The sequence below is a fragment of the Podarcis pityusensis genome, assembly GCF_964106645.2.
Source record: "Podarcis pityusensis genome assembly, chromosome: Z".
Lineage (NCBI taxonomy): Eukaryota > Metazoa > Chordata > Lepidosauria > Squamata > Lacertidae > Podarcis > Podarcis pityusensis.
In genome coordinates this window covers 40,279,492-40,299,338 of record NC_138044.1, presented here as the reverse complement: position 1 = coordinate 40,299,338, position 19,847 = coordinate 40,279,492, and the positions used below count along the sequence as shown (strand labels likewise).

Sequence of the window (19,847 nt, the reverse complement as noted above, 5' to 3'; positions counted from 1 at the left end):
TGTTGTTGAGAAGATGAAATGAGGAGGAAGAGAACCATGCACACAACCTTGAGCTCTTTGGAGAGAAGGCTTGATATAAATGTATGTATAATATATATAATATGTCTCTCTCTCTGGGTGTGTGAGACTACACACACATATTTGTATGGTACACCTATATCAGCACAACCCGATGCCTTCATCAGCCCCAGTTGCATCAAAACATCTCTCCCCATAGGTGCCAACTCCATGGGGCCCTGGGTGTCCGATCACCCACAAAATTCCCACATGAAGGGACCAAGCACCCACAAATTTTTGTGCCAGGGCCATGGATGCTGCCTGGCACCCACGGCCCTGGGCACCCACGGTCGTGGGGCCAAGTGGCACTCCTGTCTCTCCCATGTCAGTCTCTACAGCCACAGCAGGCGCTGTAACCCAACGGTTTAACTCTTTCCACAAAGGCACACTCTTCCGTTGTCTCCCGAGACAGACGGATGCCAGCCAGGTTGTGTGTGTATATGTGTGTTTGTGTAGTGACATTCTTAGTGAATCAGGATCTCCCCTATTTGCTGCCAGACCCCTCTGGCATCAGTGCCACCCACGCAATCCCTTCAGCTCCCTCACGGCTGTGGGCGCTGGACAGGGACGTCTTTACCATTGGGAGTAGTGGGTCAGTGAGCTAGAGCACCAAGCAGTGGAGGGCGCCAGGCGGAGAGTCCGGGGAGGGGAGAGCAGGGAGGTAAGCGAGGCGGAGCAGGGGCTTGGTGCCTGCACGCCTCCAGCGCCCTTCGGAGGCAGTAGGACCCTGTTCCGCTCTGCAGCACCAGGGTCTTCCCACATCCCAGGCGCACCTGATTGATCTCCCGCTGGGAGAACAATGGACTGAGTCTACCAAAACCTCCTCATTAACTTGTTAACTCTATCATAACCTGGATGATGTCAGAGTGAATGTCAGAGTATTTCCAAAACCTGTCGACTTTAGGAAAAAGCCTCAAAACTTTGGAAATTCATATAAAATCACTAGTTCCTTCGATTTGCTTCATTCCAGTGCCCTTTAATACCTTTGGCCAAGTACTTCAAGCCCCATCAGTTCCTGCCATGATCCCTCAGGTGTGCAGTCACGTACTCAAGCTCTCCTGGGCAGCCCCGTTGCCACTGTGGAATGTTCCTTCGGCTCACTGGGTCCTGCCTGGTGAATGGGGCTTGGGCTACAGGGCACATACCAAACTTTCTGTGGGATGGCCACCCCTGGAGCCCTTTCCAGTGACTGCCACAGGGAAGCCTGTTTATTTATTTCTTGGAGTATTTTAATCAAAGTATCACAGAACTGGATGGTTGGAAGGGACCCCGAGGGTCCTCTAGACCAACCCTCTCCAGTGCAGGAATCACAGCACAAGCATCTCTCACAAAACACATTTGCTCCATCTTCCCTGTGAACTGAGGAGATTTCACCCCTCCCATATCCAAGAATCTCCTGATGAGTCTGGTGATTTTCCAGAGAGGAGGGGACTGTGTTCTGCTCTCTTATTCCACCCCAGCCTAACATCAAAGAGTCAGTCAGTCAGTGGGGGGGGGGGGGGGAGAGAGACTGAGTGTTAGAGATCGTGTGTATAGATAAGATTGCTGCTAAGAGCAGCTGCAGGCACTCAGTGCAGTTCAGCATTCATTTTGCTTAGACCTCATTTAGCTCTGTATATAGTTTGTGTATTATAGTTGTAGATAGAATAAAGAAGATATTCTACAGAGCTGCTCTCCAAGTCGTTTATGCTCTGCTACACTCTGCTATACTCTGCTGTGCGACGACTGTCTTCTTGTGGAAGTGAATCCGGTGCTCACAACTCTAGGCTGTGAGTCCACAGCACTTTGACCTGTTCCTGTGCAGAAGGTGGTCTCTGGAAGTGCTACCCAGCATGCCTAGCCCAGTCGGGGCTGAAGTGGATGAGTCCAGTTGGTGGCACTGGCTCAAGGGCGATGCTGACATGAACAGCCCTTCAGTTACAACAGAATAACAGAACCATTCACAGAGTTGGAAGGGAACCACCAGGGTCATCTAGTCCAACCCCCTGCAATGCAGGAAACTTTTGCCCAACATGGGGCTTGAAACCACAACCCTGAGATTAAGAGTCTCGTGCTTTACTGACTGAGGTATATCTAAGTTAGCATTTTTTCTCTCATTTTGGTGCCAGGTTAAGCTATCCCATTTTGCTTGGACAATTTAAGACCAGGAGTGAAGTGACTTGTCAGATTTTGGCTGGCCCACATGCATCTGAGACTATATAAGTGTGTATATAGGTGCATAGTTAATAAATGAACAACTAAAAAAAGGTTGTTTATGTTTCCTGTTTTCTTTTCCCAAGCAAAGATAATGTGTAAGCGTGGTGTCAGCTCCCTTAAAAAAGGTCAGCAACTTTGGGACCCAACCCCCCCCCCGTTGACAACTCTGGGAAAGGGGGGGATCTTTGCACCACAGCGCCGGATATGCTTAAGACAGCCCTGGCGCTAGAACTAAACTCCCCGAGCCACGCGCGCTCCGGGCTCCTGGGTACGGACAATCGGGCATCAGTCACCTGCCTCGACCCCTCTCCAGCCTCAGCGGGTCAGCTCTCCCTCCCCTTCCCGTCTCCAGACCAAGTTGGCACCGCCCCGCGACGGCCTTGCGTAGCGCACACAGGGGCTGGACTGCCGGGTATGCGTCGCTATGCGTCCTCCTCGCTAGTTGCCCGGCCCGCAGCGGGCATGGTGCAGCCGCCGCCCGGGCGGCATGGCGACCTGGAAGCGGGACAGTCGGCTCACCGCTCTGCAGCGGCTCAGCTGCGCCGGGCTGGCCGGGGCGCTGAGCCACAGCCTGACGGCGCCTCTGGAAGTTTTCACCGTCCTGGCCCAAGTTGGCACTCACCACTCGCGGCGAGGGCTCTGGGAGACGGGGCGCAGCTTATGCAAGGCCGAAGGCATTGGGGCCCTCTGGAAGGGCAACCTCACCGCCTGTTTGCGCCTCTTTCCTTACAGCGCCCTACAACTGGCCTCTTACCGCAGGTAAGCCGGGCTGAAAACCCCCCTCGGCTTTCGGACCCAACCAGTTGATACCAAAGCAATGGCGTGGTGCGGGGACACGGCTCTCTAAGGGTTAATAATTCCTGCAGTTCGTTGTGGCTGCCCAGCATTTTTCCATTTCCACAGGCTCATGGAAGGGGAGGGGACTCCAGTAAACTTCAGTCTTATTTTCACCTAACTAAGCTCTGTTGAACACAGTGAGACCTCCGCGTAAAGATGCACGGAGGTCCGAGTAAGAATGACTTCAAAAATAAAAAAATATTTACCGTATATAGTATTAACCAATCAGAGGGGTGGACTGAAGAGACAGAGGAATACCGGTAGTTAAAGGGCTCTCTGAACGCTCCAGCTGATGTCGAATTTCCTTCCTGTCTCTAGGAAGGTGTGTGGAACAGTGTAGCTTTCTGGAGGTGTTTGTTTTTTAACTGTCTAACTCTGAAACCTAAAAGACAGTTAATCTTTCTGTCTACAATTAACTGTCCACAAAATGTATTTTCCATGCAGAAAGTGAGTTCAAAAACTGGTTCTTGCCCTGTGCAACATACGGACTTTCATTATAAGCTGCATTCTGTGCCCAAAAACAGAACTTATATTTCCCTTTTGGTTTTGAATAAGATAATAGGATGAAGGTTTTCTATATTTCCCCCAGTGGTGGGAGCTAGATGTAGCTTCCGGGGTGTGGTGCTGAAGAGAGAGCTGTAAATCAAGTCTGATTTCTTTTAAAAGAAAGACAGAAATAAATTAAACCTGTTTTAGATCATCTTAGGCAGCTGAGGTTTTTTTGCCTTCTGTTAGCCAGACTTCACACATGCATAGTAGGCCTGCCACTTTTGTGTTGGACGCAAAGTTCTCCTTATTTCAGACTTAAGCTAATCAGGAATTCATCAGAACTTGCATTGAACGGAAAGTTCGCAGAAGGCCTTTTCGATTATTGTCTGGGGCGGGGTGGCCAAACTACAAAGGTATAAGGCAAGAGCCACTGAAAAAAATGAAACAAATGAGGGGGGGAAGCCATGGTTTCTTTTATTAACTCATGGTTTGTTAAACAGTAGCTTAAACAAACCATGATTTAGTGTTACAAATGAATCACTGACTTTATCTACGTTGTGTATCTGACTTGTGATATCCCCACCCCTATATATCATACCAGGTTTGTCTTGCTGTTTGTGGATGATTTGGGCCACATCTCCCAGTGGGGTTCGATCATGGCTGGAAGTTTGGCTGGCATGGTGGCTGCTGTTGCAACGTACCCAACCGAGGTCGTCAAAACCCGTCTCATTGTACAGAACCGGTTGGAGCCCTCCTACAAAGGAATTCTGCATGCTTTGTACATGATTTATCATCAAGAAGGCATCGCTGCACTTTATCGTGGTGTTTCACTGTCAGTATTAGGTATCGTGAGACTGCGTTCTTTTTCCTATAACATTGGGGTTGGAATAGTGACTGAAAGGAAAGTCAGTGCTTTTTAGTTACAGTCATACCTTGGGTTGAATGTGCTTCAGGTTGAGCGCTTTCGGGTTGTGCTCCACGGCAACCCAGAAGTAACGGAGAGCGGTACTTCCAGGTTTCGCCACTCACGCATGCGCAGATGCTCAAAATGATGTCACGCGCATGACCCGCACACGCGCAGACATGCCGTTGCATCTTACGTTCCATTCAGGATGTGAACGGGGCTCTGGAACGGATCCCGTTCGCATCCTGAGGTACCACTGTATTTTACTTAGAGTATTTTCTGTGCCACCTGTTTTCTGGGCAGCTTCTAACAAAAAGACGTTAAAATACAGCTGTCAGTTCAATCAATAAAACAATAAAAGGCAGCATTAAATTTTGAAATGCAATAAGACAAGCCCCCTTTTTTAAAAATCGCTTGTGTCAGATCTCAGTCTATTGCCTGCAAAACTGGTGTATCAGCAATGAGCTGTTAACTGCATTCTCAGTCATTCATCCTCCCCAAAACGATGTGAGGAGATCCAATTCTTCTGATTTTGCAGATGGGGGAATCATGATTGAGAGGCATAAATTTTCCCATGACCAAATGTAGCAAGGAAAAAAGAGGCAATGCACACAATCTGCAATACAGATTCTGATTGGACCCAACAGCAGATACTATACAGTGGTACCTCTGGTTGCAGATGGGATCTGTTCCAGAGGTCCGGACGGATCCCGAGGTTTCCACAACCTGAGGACTGCTTCTGTGCATGCGTGCGTGGCAAAACCCAATCAAATACTTTTGGGTTTGCCGCTTTCTCATCCTGAAGTTTATGTAACCAGAGGATTACTTAACCAGAGGTACTACTATATATGGTTTTTAAAAGACCCATTCAATTGCCAGTGATGACCTTGGTGCCTCACCTACTTCGGCTTTTATAGTCCAAATGTTTTAGAAAACCAAGTATATCCCAAAAGAATATTTGCATCTTACATTGTGCCAAGTTCTGTGGTACAATGCTTTTCTGTTTTAGCCTTAACAAAAATGCAATCAGACTTTGGAGTTAATGACATTTCCAGGACAGTAAGCACATGTTAATCAGCAACTTCTGCTACAAAACAGCATGAGAAGAATCCCGCTGGATCAAACCAAAGTCTTATGTAGTCTAGCATTCTGTTCTCATTGTGGCCAACAAAATGGCTGTAGGAAGCCCCAAAAGCAGCCCCTGGGTGCAAACACACTTCTTACGTTTCCATTTTCTGGAGGCCGAAATTATTGCAGGAGAAAGATATTCCCATCATACCCTGCTTTGCAAACTTCTCAGAGGCATCTGATTGGCCAGTGTTAGCAGATGGGATGTTGAGCTAGGTGGTTTCTTGATCTGAACCGGCATAGCAATTTGTTTCAGTAAGCACCTAACAGCTTCCACAAGTCTCATTTGCTTGCTTGCTTTTCATGACAGGTGCTATCCCATTTTCCATTGGCTCTTTCCTCGTTTACACACATCTGGATAAAATCTGGGGTCAGCCCAGCATCCGCTTCACTCCTGTGCAGAACTTTGTGAATGGTTGCCTGGCTGCTGGTGTCGCACAGTCACTTTCTTTCCCTTTTGAAACAGTCAAGAGGAAAATGCAGGTATGGAATTTAGGGCTACCATATTGCTCTAGAACTGGGGTATGCAACACACCAGCCTCTTGCTCAGGGGTTGCCAACCTTTGTTGGGGGACTGTAGGCACATTTGCAAAAGCTCTTGTGGGCACCACACCCCCACAACCAAGCACATGTTGCAACCTGTTCTGATGACTACAGCAGAATGTATCTTTCACACCTAATTTCATTGGAGGGAGGGAGAGGGTCCTGTTGGCATCAGGGAAGGTCAATGGGCACCACATTGGCAACCTCCACTCTAGTGGCATAGGCAGCGGAAAGGTTGTGGCATATTGGGAGCAAGAGGGCCCGTAGACGAGACGATCACACCTCTTCTGGGCTGCACTGTAGTCTGCTTAAAGGACGGGAGGGAAAATCATACCTGGGACTGTGTGCATATATTTAGCACTATGTGCTAGATTCTGGAACTAGAAGGTAGATGTATTGGTGGACCTTTGAGTTGTTTGCAGGGGATCATCCAGGTTTTCTGATTTGACTGATCCACCCTGCAGGTTTTATCTCAGAGTCTCATGATTTCCTAGCTGTAAAATGGGGCTTTATTTATTTAACAATTTCTTTACCACTTGGTTAGAACAAAAGCTCCAAGTGGTTTACAAGAAAAAATATCAATAAAAGCAGTTAAAATCAAGTAGTTAAAATGCAATTAAAACCAGCTGTAAACTTAAAAAGAGTTCCAAAAACATCAACATATATGTGTTTGGATAGGCTTGCCATAAGAAAAATGTTTGAAGCAGACTGTATAGTTCATCACTTGCTGTGCCTTAAATTTGCAAGTGTAAACACCCCTCACATGCCACTGTCATGTCTTGCCTTGAGTCAATCATTTATCTCTCATCTTTAATGTTCCTTGCCTATAAATAACATGAGTATTAACTGGCCGGCCCTTAGAATAATTTTAGAGCTTTGTGATAGAATCCCTAGTCTGTAATAAGTCAGAAGTAGTTTTGTATTTGTATATGCAGTTTATCCAAGTGTATGGCTCATGGAGGGGATGTGGGTGGCGCTGTGGGTTAAACCACAGAGCCTACGACTTACCGATCAGAAGGTCGGCGGTTTGAATCCCCATGACGGGGTGAGCTCCCGTTGCTCAGTCCCTGCTCCTGCCAACCTAGCAGTTCGAAAGCACGTCAAAGTGCAAGTAGATAAATAGGTACCGCTCTGGCGGGAAGGTAAATGGCGTTTCCGTGCGCTGCTCTGGTTCGCCAGAAGCAGCTTAGTCATGCTGGCCACATGACCCAGAAGCTGTACGTCGGCTCCCTCGGCCAGTAAAGCGAGATGAGCGCCGCAACCCCAGAGTCGGCCACGACTGGACCTAATGGTCAGGGGTCCCTTTACCTTTATGGCTCATGGACAACAGCAGAGAGTTGGCAGCACCATTTTGCATCTGTAGCCCAGCTGTTGAGCCTTGGGGTTCTAGTAACGAGCAAAGCAGACCGCCACCATTGCACTAGAATGGTACCAGTCCTTACATTTGCCATGTGGCATCCTTTGCCGCAAAGGAATTGTTGCTTTAGAGCAAGGTTGGAGAACCTGTAGCCCACCTGGTGTTGTTGGACTGCGGCTCCCATCATCCCCTACCATTGGCCATTCTTCCTGGGGCTGATGGGAGCTGGAGTCCTGTAACATCTGGAAGGCTGCAGTTTGCTTGCCCCTGAGTAATGGTACCCGTGTTGTTTCATGCATCCAATGAAAAACAGTCTGGGAAGCAGGGCTTGTGGGAGACACTGCAATGGAGGGGAAGATCAAGCACACCCTGTTCCATCCACCAGTTTTCCCCTGCAGATGCTCTCTAAATGCACATTAATTTATTGATTTGGAAACTTGTTATAGGAAAGCAGGGAGGTTCTTCATACTGCCGTTGGTGCATCTAGCTCAATATTGTCCTCATGGACTGGCAGTGCCTCTTGTATCCCTACCTGGGGATGCCAGGTATTTAGTCTGAAACTTTCTGCATGCAAAGCAGATGCTCCACTCCCGAGTTATGGCCCTTCCTTGTCTACTACATTTGCCTTGTAACATGTAGTTCTGCCCTTAGCTATACAGTTGGCGGAGGAGAAATGTTAGGTCATTTTGAGCCACTAGATGGTGCTGTTACTCCACAATACACTTCCAATTCAGGCTGATTTCTACAGCCTCCAACATTTCCTCTCTGGTCTTTCTGCCTGGATTTACCAGGCAGAAACCTTTTTTATTATTATTAAGTTAGGATATTGCACACACTTAACTTGGAGTAAGACCCGTTGAAGTAAGTGGGACTTAATTCTCGCTAAATATGCATAGAACTGAGATATGTGTTAAGTTGCTTCTTTCTTCATTTTAAAAGCATCCTTACAAAAATGTAAATTTGCAGCATCTTTGTTGTTCACCCTAACTGTATCCCTTTGTCTCCCTCTTTCCCTTTGCTCCTGGTTGACCTATTAGCGAACTAAAAGGTATAGTATGCATGTTTGGGCATGGGTCCTCGTGGATTAGAGTAAAAAGTGCAGATGCTGGGTAGGTTCTTTTTGCTAACATGCTGCTGAATTTTAGAAAGAAAGGGGAGGGAAGCAAGAGAGTACTAAAGCATAAGGCAACAATGACTTTTCATAACGCTTTCCATTTTTAGCAAATGTGAAAGGCTTAGAATTTTCTACATAAGAGCAACATTCGCAAGATCCTTTTACAGACCCTTAGATCCTTCTGTTGCACTGTGACCAAACAAACCAAGAAGCCTTCAATTAACCATAGTTGCCCAGTTTGTCCAGACTGGGAAACTGTGGTTTCCCAAGGCCATGGCTCAATGGTAAGGGATCTGCATTCTATGCACAAGCTCCCAGGCATCTAGTTCCTGGAGAGACTTCTGCCTGGAACCGTGGAGAGCTGCTGTCGGTCAGTGTTGACAGTACTGAGCTAGGTGGAACAGTGCGGTGACTTGGTACAAGGCAGCTTCCCCTGTTCCATGTAATTTCTGGCTTTGGATCAAGCCTAAATATTAAATTGTGACTTGAAGTTGGTTTCTTATGTTCTGAAGCTGCTAACTATAGATTCTTGGTTTGGATAAAAGCTATGGTTAATTAAAGGTTTCATGTTTTAATTACACTTTGAGTGAAGGGAGATACAGAAGGGCTTCATGCATTGGGGAAAGACTTGCTTTATTAAGCAGATATACGATTGAAGCAAATGCACAATGGGTCAGTGCATCTTGCTGTTAACCAGAAGTTTGGTGGTTCAAGCCCACCAGGGATAGCTGTGGACAGGATTCCTGCACTGTAGGGGGTTGGACACAATGACCCTTGAGGTACCTTCCAACTCTACAGTTCTATGATTCTCTGAAACATATGATTGTCAGAAGCAGCTGGAGTACTCTTAAACAAATATATGATTGACTGAAGCAGCTAAGTACTACTCATTTATTTATTATATCCACCCCTCCATCCTTTCTCAAATGAGCAAAGGGCAGCATGCAAGACTCCTCCCCATTCCAACCCCCCCCATTTCATCAGCATAACAACCTTGTGAGGTAGGCTAGACTAAAAGAAAAATAGCAACTGGCCCAAGGTGAGCTTTATGGCCAGCAGATATTTGGACCTCTGTCTCCAAGATCCTCCTCCATCCCTCTACAATGCCATCTTGACAATTTATAATTGTTGCAATTTAAATAAAAAGAAAGGGTAATCTATTCATTTATTTAGAAGACTTATATGCTACTCTTCATAGTATCTGTCCCAGAGCGGTTCGCAAAATAGATCAGTAAAATAATAATAATCTACAATAATGGAAGTAGGCAATTCCTGGCACCCAAACATGTGGAGGGAATCCTTTAAATCAGGGGTGCAGAATTTGTGCCCTTCAGGTGTAGTTTTGGGATTACAACTACCCTAATCTTGAACTGTTGATCATGCTTGGCTGTAGCTGAAGGGAACTGGAATCTGCGTGTGTGTGTAGAAAGTAGGCTAGTGTACAAAGTTAAAAGTCACACTTGTTGCTCCACCTACATTTGCCTGTGGCCCCACCCACTATTGGCATGTGGCCCTTGGGGGGTTATATAGAAGGGAATGTGGCCCTTAGCTGGAAAAGGTTCCCACCTGTGCCTTGTATCATCCATTTTTGATGCACCTAGAACCTGAGAGGATATATCAGAACACACACACACACACACACACACACACACACACTTACTTCTCTTTTACAGAAGCTTTCTGGACTGGTTGCCTCGAGACAGATTTTATTTACCCAGTGGGACTGGCTTGGCGGTAGATTAATGACAGGCAAAAGAAAGCTGTTCCTTGCACAATGCATACTTTTATGGAGTCGGCTGCAGTGAAAGCCACTTGCCTTGCAGAGATTTCAGAGGGCGCTCAACAGGTTCATGGAGATCAGCAACTGTTAGCCCTGACAAGTGGGTCCTGTAACAAAATGCTGCAGTGTGGAGTGCTTTGCTTCACTGCTGAAATCAGCCAGCCATGTCTTCCTCCACAACACTTCATTCCATTCTCCCTTCCACCCCAGTTTTCTCCTCCCTTGCAAATTCTACGACCATTGAGTTCATAGGCCTGGTTTATTTTGGGAGCAGGGGTGTCGGCTCCTCAACAAGCTGTACACTCGTACAGTTATTCACAAGTAATATTCAGCGAGTGCTGTGCTTTCCCCCCAGAGGTACTCAAGGGTATGTAGTACCAGCACCTCTTTTTCTAGAAGAAAGGCACTAGCTAAAAGTGTTGCACTTACTGTAACAACTTCATGGTGAGTACCGGCACCTTTTCCCCTAGAAGGAAAGCACTGAACAAGTGTATAGTTTGTGTGCCTGGGTACCCAACATTCAAGCTGTACATGTGCACAGTCACTTAGCCACATTGAATTCAGTGGGCTCACTGCTAAGCAGATGTGTACAGCATTGCACTACATGTCATTTTCCTTTCTATTCCCTTATTTCTGTTTCTGTTTCCATAAAGCTCAAAGTCGGGATCTCAGAAAGGAACTGATTTGTGATAGGCTTAGGGGAGTCAGAAGGAATCTCAAGTTAGGCCAGAGAAAGTATAACTTGTGGAATTGTTTGGCAGAGCTCCTGCACCTTTAGAAGCTGAGTAGGAGAGGGAAGCAACACCTGCTGAAATCCCCTGTCATGCACAGCTGCTAATATGCTAATATTTCAGAGCTGAAATTTGGGGTCAGGCTAGATGACCCCTGGGTCCCTTTTTGCCCTGAATATGCTGAAATTTGGGATCAGGCTAGATGACCGCTGGCTCCCTTTTTGCCCTGAATATGGAGATATGCCCACTTTGGCATCTGGTCCTCCTATAATGGAATTCACCACCTCGAGATCTGGCACTGGCCATTAGCTCCAGTGGCTTTCATAGCACAGTCCTATAGATGTCTACTCAGAAGCAAGCCCCACTGTGTTCTCCCTGGTAAGTGTTTATAGGAATGATTTCTTGGGAGGAGTACAAGTCTACCAGTTGGCTGCGATAGCTAAAAACAGATATCCTCAGAAGAAGGATTGGAACCTCAGAACAGAATCCTGAAACATTAGATCAGATTCTGATATCTGGCAACCCCAGACCTTGTTCTCACCTTGGGTGGCCTGGTGCAAAAGATGACAGGTGCTCTTACACCTTTATGTAGGAAACATCATTTTACCAGGTGCACAAAATCCCCCTCCTTTGCAGTACTATTAAAAGTTCTTTCTGGACACCCTAGTATCAACCAGCAAAGGAAGTAGTATCAACTTTTAGTGCATGTATTGTAAACAAACCCCCATTGGAAGCCTGAATTAATCCACCACCAGCAGGGAGTCCTATTGTCCCAACCTAGTCCAATGCAGAAACCGTGCCTGATTCCAAAACTGTTTCCCTCTAGGGATACAACTGTGTCAGTTTCCCAGGCCCTTCCTTTGGGCAAAAGGAATAAGCACATCCCCAGACAAACAGAATCTCAAGTGCTTCATTGAAGCTTCGACTGAGGGCTGCAAGATGTGAGGTTGGGCTTCATTCAGCCTGGAAGTATTTAAATATCCCCAATCGTCCGTGTTAACCTAGCCCTTGAAAGGATTCTGTGTTCTTATTTTAGATTTCAGATTAAGTGAAATAAACGCCCCGAGTAATTCTGCGCCACTTCTTTTCCTAATCCCTTATTAGCAAGGCTGGCACATACCGCACTCCTAGGCTTTCTCACTGAAAATATAATTTCAAAGAATTATTGCAGGGCAACTTTTCGTACCCTGGAAAGATCCATAAAAACCTGTGTCTTTATTTCTTAATTCATTTCTATATCTCTTGGGTTTGGGCCTATATATATATATATATATATATATATAATTAATGCATGTATTAGTTGCATTATTGTTTTATTTACTTATGAGATATTAGTGGGGGGTGTTTTAACCTTGCTTTGGAAGTAAAGGGACTTATATTGAGGCCATGGTGAAGGGGATTTAAAAAAAAAATTCAATCCGTTAATCAATTAATAAGCAGATAGTAAATCCAATCAAAATTCTTCTGTCCAGTTGAAGAGTGCTTCTCTGTAGCGGAAACATGTCCTGGAGGGTTCATCTTTCAGTAAACAAAGTGAAGCAGCCAAGAACTTAAAATATGAGCGTGGAAGCATCTCATGTATCATCACAAGGCATCCCTCCGACAGAGAGGATCACTTTAGGCTTATCACTGTTAAGAAGCTGTCTAAGGTCTGATTTAACACAGAACATGGGGCATAGAGAATGCTTTCCCCTTGTGAACCCTCCAGGCATGTCTGGGTAATTAAATCTCTGGTGTGCTAGTGTTAACATGTGAATTTAAACGTAACCTAGGTAGAAAACATTCCTGCACAGAAATCTGCAGGACTGAGGCTGGGTCTGCAGATGCAACAGAAGGAAATGGTAATGAGGCAGGTGTTTGAATTGCTTGTACTACTTAGGTTGCAACTTGAAGATACTACTTTTGAATGCGGTCATTTTGTTGTTTTAAGGCCCTGCAAGCAGAAATGTAACACATCTGTGAATTTCATCTGCAGTTCTGGTATTCTGTTTGCAAGAAGTTTTTATCCTGCAGTCCAAAGTGGTGTGATTTATCCTGTTGACTCATTCTTCTTGAGTTTAAACCAGTCCTAATCCATTGTAAGAAAACGAACTTGTTTCCTCTATGGTGAAAGACAGTTTCCGAGCTGAACTTGCAGCGCTAGTGTCTCTTTGTACTTTCAAAGTTTCTTGCAAATTCTCTCTAATGCTGAAGAACGAGAAAAGGAAATGAGTTCTGCCCTCATGGCTTAACTTGTAGGTCTTGGCGGATATCTCACACAGTGCCTTGCAGACATCGCTTAGCATAACATTTATCTGGGAACTAGGCCAGAGAGAGAGTGAGATGCAGAATTCCCTTGCTGGAAGCACAGAACTTGTTGTCGTTTCCCTTCACTGTGGCTGCAGCAGTGATTTCCAAACCGGAGCCAGGGCACAGACATATGTCCCAAGAGTATTGCCAGTGTGGTATAAGCAAGCAATTAATTAATTAAATAACTGAAGCAGAAGTGGCTAACATATGACCCTCCAAATGTTGCTGGACTACAACTCCCATCATCCCTTGCTCTTGACCATGCTGGCTGGGGTTGACAGGAGTCCAACTCTACTTAAACACATATACAGAGAGAGAGAGAAAGGCTCTTTGCTGTTAGGAAAGTTATGGGGAAATGCATTTAACAGTGTGTGAAAGAATGGAAGACATGTAAAGACCCTCCAAACAAAACAGAACAAGTGCTTATTGGTCTAGAACCCATCCCATAAATAAATCAGAGCAAATGCTCAATGAAGACTGGACCTAGCCTGACCACTGGATAAATTTTGGGCAAGCAAATTGGGACGAATGCTGAATAAATAGGTCATCTGGAGGATCCCTGACCAGACATGTATTGAATTGCGTTGTAGGCTTGCAATTCTAAACACACTTCCTAAGGCGTTTTCCCCATTGAAATCAGTGAGACTTGAAAGCAAACATGTCTTGAATTACTCCATGATAATGTAGCTGTTCAACATAGAATACTAGCAGGATTGAATGAATGAATGAATGAATGAATGAATGAATGAATGACAAAAGTATGTTGTTGTTGTTTAGTCATTTAATCGTGTCCGACTCTTAATGACCCCATGGACCAGAGCACACCAGGCACTCCTGTCTTCCACTGCCTCCCGCAGTTTGGTCAAACTCATGCTGGTAGCTTCAAGAACACTGTCCAACCATCTCGTCCTCTGTCGTCCCCTTCTCCTTGTGCCCTCCATCTTTCCCAACATCAGGGTCTTTTCCAGGGAGTCTTCTCTTCTCATGAGGTGGCCAAAGTACTGGAGTCTCAGCTTCAGGATCTGTCCTTCCAGTGAACACTCAGGGCTGATTTCCTTCAGAATGGATAGGTTTGATCTTCTTGCAGTCCATGGGACTCTCAAGAGTCTCCTCCAGCACCATAATTCAATCCAATTCTTCAGCCATCAGCCTTCTTTATGGTCCAGCTCTCACTTCCATACATCACTACTGGGGAAACCATAGCTTTAACTATACAGACCTTTGTTGGCTAGGTGTATACAAAAAAGTATACTTTTGTGTGTGTACAAAAGGTGTGTACAAAAGTATACTTTAGGTTAAAAGCACACTTAGCAGATGAGTTTATAAGTGAATAGTATGGAATTGCTAGGCAGTGTATTTTTCGTGTGTCTGTGTAATTTAGACCAAGGGTGGGAACCTGTGGTCCTCCAAACATTGGACTCCAGCTCCCATCATCTGCAGCCAATACAGCCCATGAAGGGCTATATCTCAGTGATAGAGCATATGCTTTGCACATAAATGGACCCATGTTAAATCTCTCGGTAGAGCTGGGAAAGCCAGTTGGTGCAGAGACAGAGAACCAAAAGTCCCCCAGACGCTGATGGACTCAAGCTCCCATCAGCCCTAGCCAGCAGGTCTAATGGCCAGAGACACCGGGAGTTGTAGTCCCAACAACATCTGGAGGACACCAGTTTCCCACCTCTGGTGTAGACAAGACTGAAATACTTGGACCAGTGGTTTGATACAGCAGCTTCCTATGATCTGTGATAATTGGAGTCCAGTAACATTTGGAGAAGGGACACGGGTGGCGCTGTGGTCTAAACCACAGAGCCTAGGACTTGCCGATCGGAAAGTCGGCGGTTCGAATCCCCGCGATGGGGTGAGCTCCCGTTGCTCGGTCCCTGCTCCTGCCAACCTAGCAGTTCGAAAGCACGTCAAAGTGCAAGTAGATAAATAGGTACCACTCCAGCAGGAAGGTAAACGGCGTTTCCGTGCACTGCTCTGGTTCGCCAGAAGCAGCTTAGTCATGCTGGCCACATGACCCAGAAGCTGTACGCCGGCTCCCTCGGCCAATAAAGCGAGATGAGCACTGCAACTCCAGAGTCGTCTGCAACTGGACTTAACGGTCAGGGGTCCCTTTACCTTTTTAACGTTTGGAGAGCTGTGGGTTTGCCACCCATGGTTTAGGCAAATAGGATCAGGTAAACTGCTGTGCAGAATGGAACCCCCCCCCCCCCCGTCCCACTATCTCCTCTCCTTGTCTTTGTATTGGTGCAAGTCTGAAATTCAAAAGCCTGGATCTTATGTCCAAAATCCGTAAAGTAAGGCAGCAGCAGCAATACTAAGACTGCAATCTCCTCTGTGCACTTAATGCAGAAGTGTAAGGCCCATTTAATTCAATGAGACTTCTGTGCAGATATTCTGTGTGTATATATATATATATATATATATATTTGGTGCTAGGCTGCATTCTTAAGTGCACTTAAGTAAGAGTAAGCCCCATGGAAAACAGCGCAACTTGCTTCTGAGTAGACATGCATCAGAGTGCAGTGTTGGTGACTTAAGGGCACTTGAAAACTATCACTGTTTTGGGGTGGGATTCAGCCATACTGGTGCTCTTGCACAGCAAACCCACTTCCCTTTTTGCAACAAAGGAAGTGATGATAAAGTGTGAGATAAGACTTGCTTTGATGCAAAGTCAAATAACCTCTGCTCAAACAAATCAGAACAAATGTTCAATCCATCGCATAACCTCCCTGCAAACTTTGTGCAATCAAATTCGGATAAATGCTCAAGAAGTAGGGCACCCGGAAGTGATCTTAGGCTGCAACCATAACCCCACTTCCCCATTAACCTTACTAGGACTTACTTCTAAGCAGACATGGCTAGGCTTCTGCTGAAAGGGTTTCAGAACAACAGGGACTTGTTTTCCTCCTTTAAAATGGTGATGTGTTCTCTCCCGAGCAGGCTCAGAGTCCTTGCCTCCCACACCACGGAGGGGTTGATATCAATTTTGCAGGCATGGTGGACTGTTTTAAGCAAACGGTGAAGACAAAAGGGGTGCTCGCCCTTTGGAATGGACTCACTGCTAATTTACTCAGGGTACGTACTAAAGCACCTGTTGTTCAATACGACTGGAGGTTTGATTTATTGTGCTCCTAATTAGAAATTTATTCTTTTTTCCTCGTTCCAGAATTTAACCATGAGGTGTTCATGAAAGTTAAGGATTGCATGCAGTTTTTTAAAGCTGCCATTCTTTGTAGATCCATCTTTATATAACCTCGGAGCGGTTTTCAGGGTTCTCTCCTTCCCTGTTTTATATTCCCAACAACCCCATGAGGTAGGTTAGGCTGATCTAAGATGACTGGCCTGCGGTCACCCAGTGAGTAGGGATTTGAACCCAGGTCTCCCAGTTCTAATGGTCCTCCATTCTAACCACTGCACCACACTGCCTCTCGGTTAATAAACATGCTCAGGCTTTCCCCCTATAGTAGGCTTGAAGCCTGGATAATGAAAGTACATGACTATTTATGTGTTTTTGTTTGCTTGCTTTCTAAACAGATTGTTCCTTATTTTGGAGTCATGTTCAGCACTTTTGAATTCTGTCGTCGCGTCTGCCTGTATCGAAATGGTTACATTGATTCCCCTCTGACCTACAAGCTAACTCCAGGTGTGGACCAGAGTTTAAAGCCTAAAGAACTGCAAGAATTTAAACTACTTGGAAGAAGAAGCTTTTAAGCCTCAGGATGCATTTTCTGCAAAGCAATACTAGGTCAACGCTGCAAAATAAGACATTGTGGTTTACTACCAGCTAACTAGCCCTCAGTTTAACAGCATGTGACTTTTTCCTTAAAATGCCTCTTATTGATAAAACTAGGCCCGAACTACTAAATGGGCCACTAAGCCAATGGATCTCACCCGATATTGATTGTGGTCTGCTGTGCAGTAGAGAACCTCCAGCCCATGGCCACAAGTGGCATCAAGTGTGGAGCAGACGGCTGCCCACTTGTCAATCACAGGACGCCACAATGGTGTCAGGTGCAAGGTGCTTTGAAGTCCCAAAGTCAGGACTTCAAAGCACCTTGCAAGGCACTGCTAAAACAGAGGGCAGGGCGTCTTTCGTGTCCTTGGGGTTTCCCTGCAAACCCGTCCCTGAATCAGGAAAGGGTTTGCATGGAATCCTGCCAAACTGAGCAGGATTTAACCCTGTTCATCAACTGATGAGTTGCAGTTACCGTATTTTTTGCTCTATAAGACGCACCAGACCACAAGACGCACCTAGTTTTTGGAGGAGGAAAACAAGGAAAAAAATATTCTGAATCTCAGAAGCCAGAACAAGAAGAGGGATCGCTGCGCAGTGAAAGCAGCAATCCCTCTTGCTGTTCTGGCTTCTGGGGTAGCTACGCAGCCTGCATTCACTCCATAAGACGCACACACATTTCCCCTTATTTTTTAGGAGCGAAAAACTGAGTCTTATAGAGCAAAAAATACGGTAAATCCTGCTCCGTCTGGCTGCACACCAGTTCAGGATTTAACTCTGCCCTTCTGACTGTCAGCTATCAGCTGACGTCTGCTGATGGACGGGTGGGCACAGTTTGCAGGCCGACTTGGCAGTCCAAGATTAGCCCATGAGGTGGTTGTTCCCTACCTCTGCTCCAAACAGACTTCAAAGAGGCTCCCTGATCATTAGTTACAGCAAACTGCTATGGAGGCACATCTTCAAAGGAGGCTGCTGTTAATTACCAATCAGCTGTAGCAACAGAGGGATGAGGAATTAGGGATCCAGCCTGCTGGTTCCCTTACCCTGAGCTGAGCAAGCCTGTTGTCTCATACTATACGTGCAGCAGAATGAGATGACAGAATGGACTATAACACTCAAGACTGAAAGTGGGGGTATATGCAATTTTTTATTGCTCTCCCATAGTTCACTCCACCTCAACATAACACAGCAGGAAGAAAAGTTCTGTTCCAGACCCCTCCTTGCTGTGCTATTTTTTTCTGACTCCAAATAGCTTTTTGATATAAGGGAGCACTGGCATTTGTGGTCCCACCACCCCCTTTGAAATGATAGCCCTTTCTGTTCATTTGACCACCTTATTCTGCTATGTATGTAGACCTCAGAGGCCCCTGCTATATGTAGAGGCCCAGAGAGGCAGCAAAAACAAGTCTATTGAACCTTTGCAGGCCATCATATATGGAAGGTGGGCTGCATTCAGCACACTGAATCTCAGGCTGTACATGCATGGCCTATACTAATGATGTGACTGTAATCACAGCAGGGATGCAAAGTCTTATCGGCAGGGAGGAGAAAGAACCACTTCAATGTCTTTTGAGAGGGAGAATGCCAGAGTGAGAAATGGGGTGTTTTTACTTGCATGCACTGAAAATACTGAACTGTTTTTGAAAAGTAAAAAAAGCACATGCAAAAGATAATCAAAAATCACACAAAATTGACATTTGATGCTACATGTCTTTGGGAAATACATTAGGTGGTTCACAGGTGGGGTTGCCCTGCCCACCTGTCAAAGCTGACCTATAGGGGGCCACCAGGCCAAAAAGATTCCCTGTTTATGATGTATGTGATAAGTATGTATAGATAAGTTAAGTATGGAGGTGTTGATGGAGAGTAGTGAGATGACATGATGGGAGTGCTTCGCCACATCAGAATTCCCTACTCATAAGAAACCAGCACAGGGAGATTAGATTGGGAGCCTGTCTGAGAGATGCAAGGTTTCCACAGGTACAAAGTTTATTTTGGGAGGGTGAATATTTACATAACACAATGCTGGGTGCCATTTGAATTCTGAAGTGGCACTGCACAAAGCAAACTTTGCTACATTATGCTTCGGGCTACGGGGACTGCAGAATTTTCTGGTGGACTGTGACCTCAATGCAATGCAGGGAAAACCCACTGCTGGGTCTCTTTGTGACTCCTAGAAAACCTCACAAAACCAGTGACTGTGCACTTTATAAACGGCAAACCAAAATGGATGACAAACCATTCTGTCTCTCAGGCACATGGAATGCAGGTGTACTAACAAAAGTGAGTCTCCGGGGAGGCTGTGTGTGTGTGTGTGTGTGTGTGTGTGTGTGTAGAATTGTGGCTCTCTGTGTACCCTTGTTGTCATTTTAGTTGTGAGCACATGCACACTGCTGTCAACAATTGCTGTTGAAACCCTTGCAATAACAGTCCTTGTTTCACTTTGCCAAGGTGTATTTGATATTAAACTTAACTTTTTCCAGGAAAAAAAGTGCAAAATGGTGATGTGGTTAAAGAGTTGCAATGCTGCTTTGTCCCAATTCTCTCTCATATTCATATGTGCAAAGAAGAGGGAATTTTGTCATACAAGGATAGGAGAAGCCAGCTATGCAAAAATCCCCACTTCTACATATATACTAAAGAGGAACAGGCGTGCTGTAAATGTCTTTTGCATCTGTGCAGA

General features: G+C 45.7%; 1 protein-coding gene across 1 annotated transcript; it reads left to right on the top strand.

Moving 5' to 3' along the window:
• The first annotated feature begins 2,702 nt into the window (after nucleotides 1-2,702).
• SLC25A43 (solute carrier family 25 member 43) lies at nucleotides 2,703-19,666 on the top strand. Its single transcript, XM_080991150.1, has 5 exons — nucleotides 2,703-3,012; nucleotides 4,181-4,422; nucleotides 5,922-6,094; nucleotides 16,372-16,506; nucleotides 16,966-19,666. The coding sequence occupies exons 1-5, from the start codon at nucleotides 2,741-2,743 to the stop codon at nucleotides 17,140-17,142; spliced, it is 999 nt and encodes a 332-aa protein (XP_080847276.1). The 5' UTR covers nucleotides 2,703-2,740; the 3' UTR covers nucleotides 17,143-19,666.
• Nucleotides 19,667-19,847: the final 181 nt, after the last annotated feature.

Excerpts from the sequence above, each read along its gene's own strand:
- SLC25A43 (XM_080991150.1), top strand. The coding sequence starts at position 2,741 with ATGGCGACCTGGAAGCGGGACAGTCGGCTCACCGCTCTGCAGCGGCTC. Across the intron at positions 6,095-16,371 it reads CAGTCAAGAGGAAAATGCAG|GCTCAGAGTCCTTGCCTCCC; the intron begins GTATGGAATTTA and ends TCTCCCGAGCAG. Across the intron at positions 16,507-16,965 it reads TCACTGCTAATTTACTCAGG|ATTGTTCCTTATTTTGGAGT; the intron begins GTACGTACTAAA and ends CTTTCTAAACAG.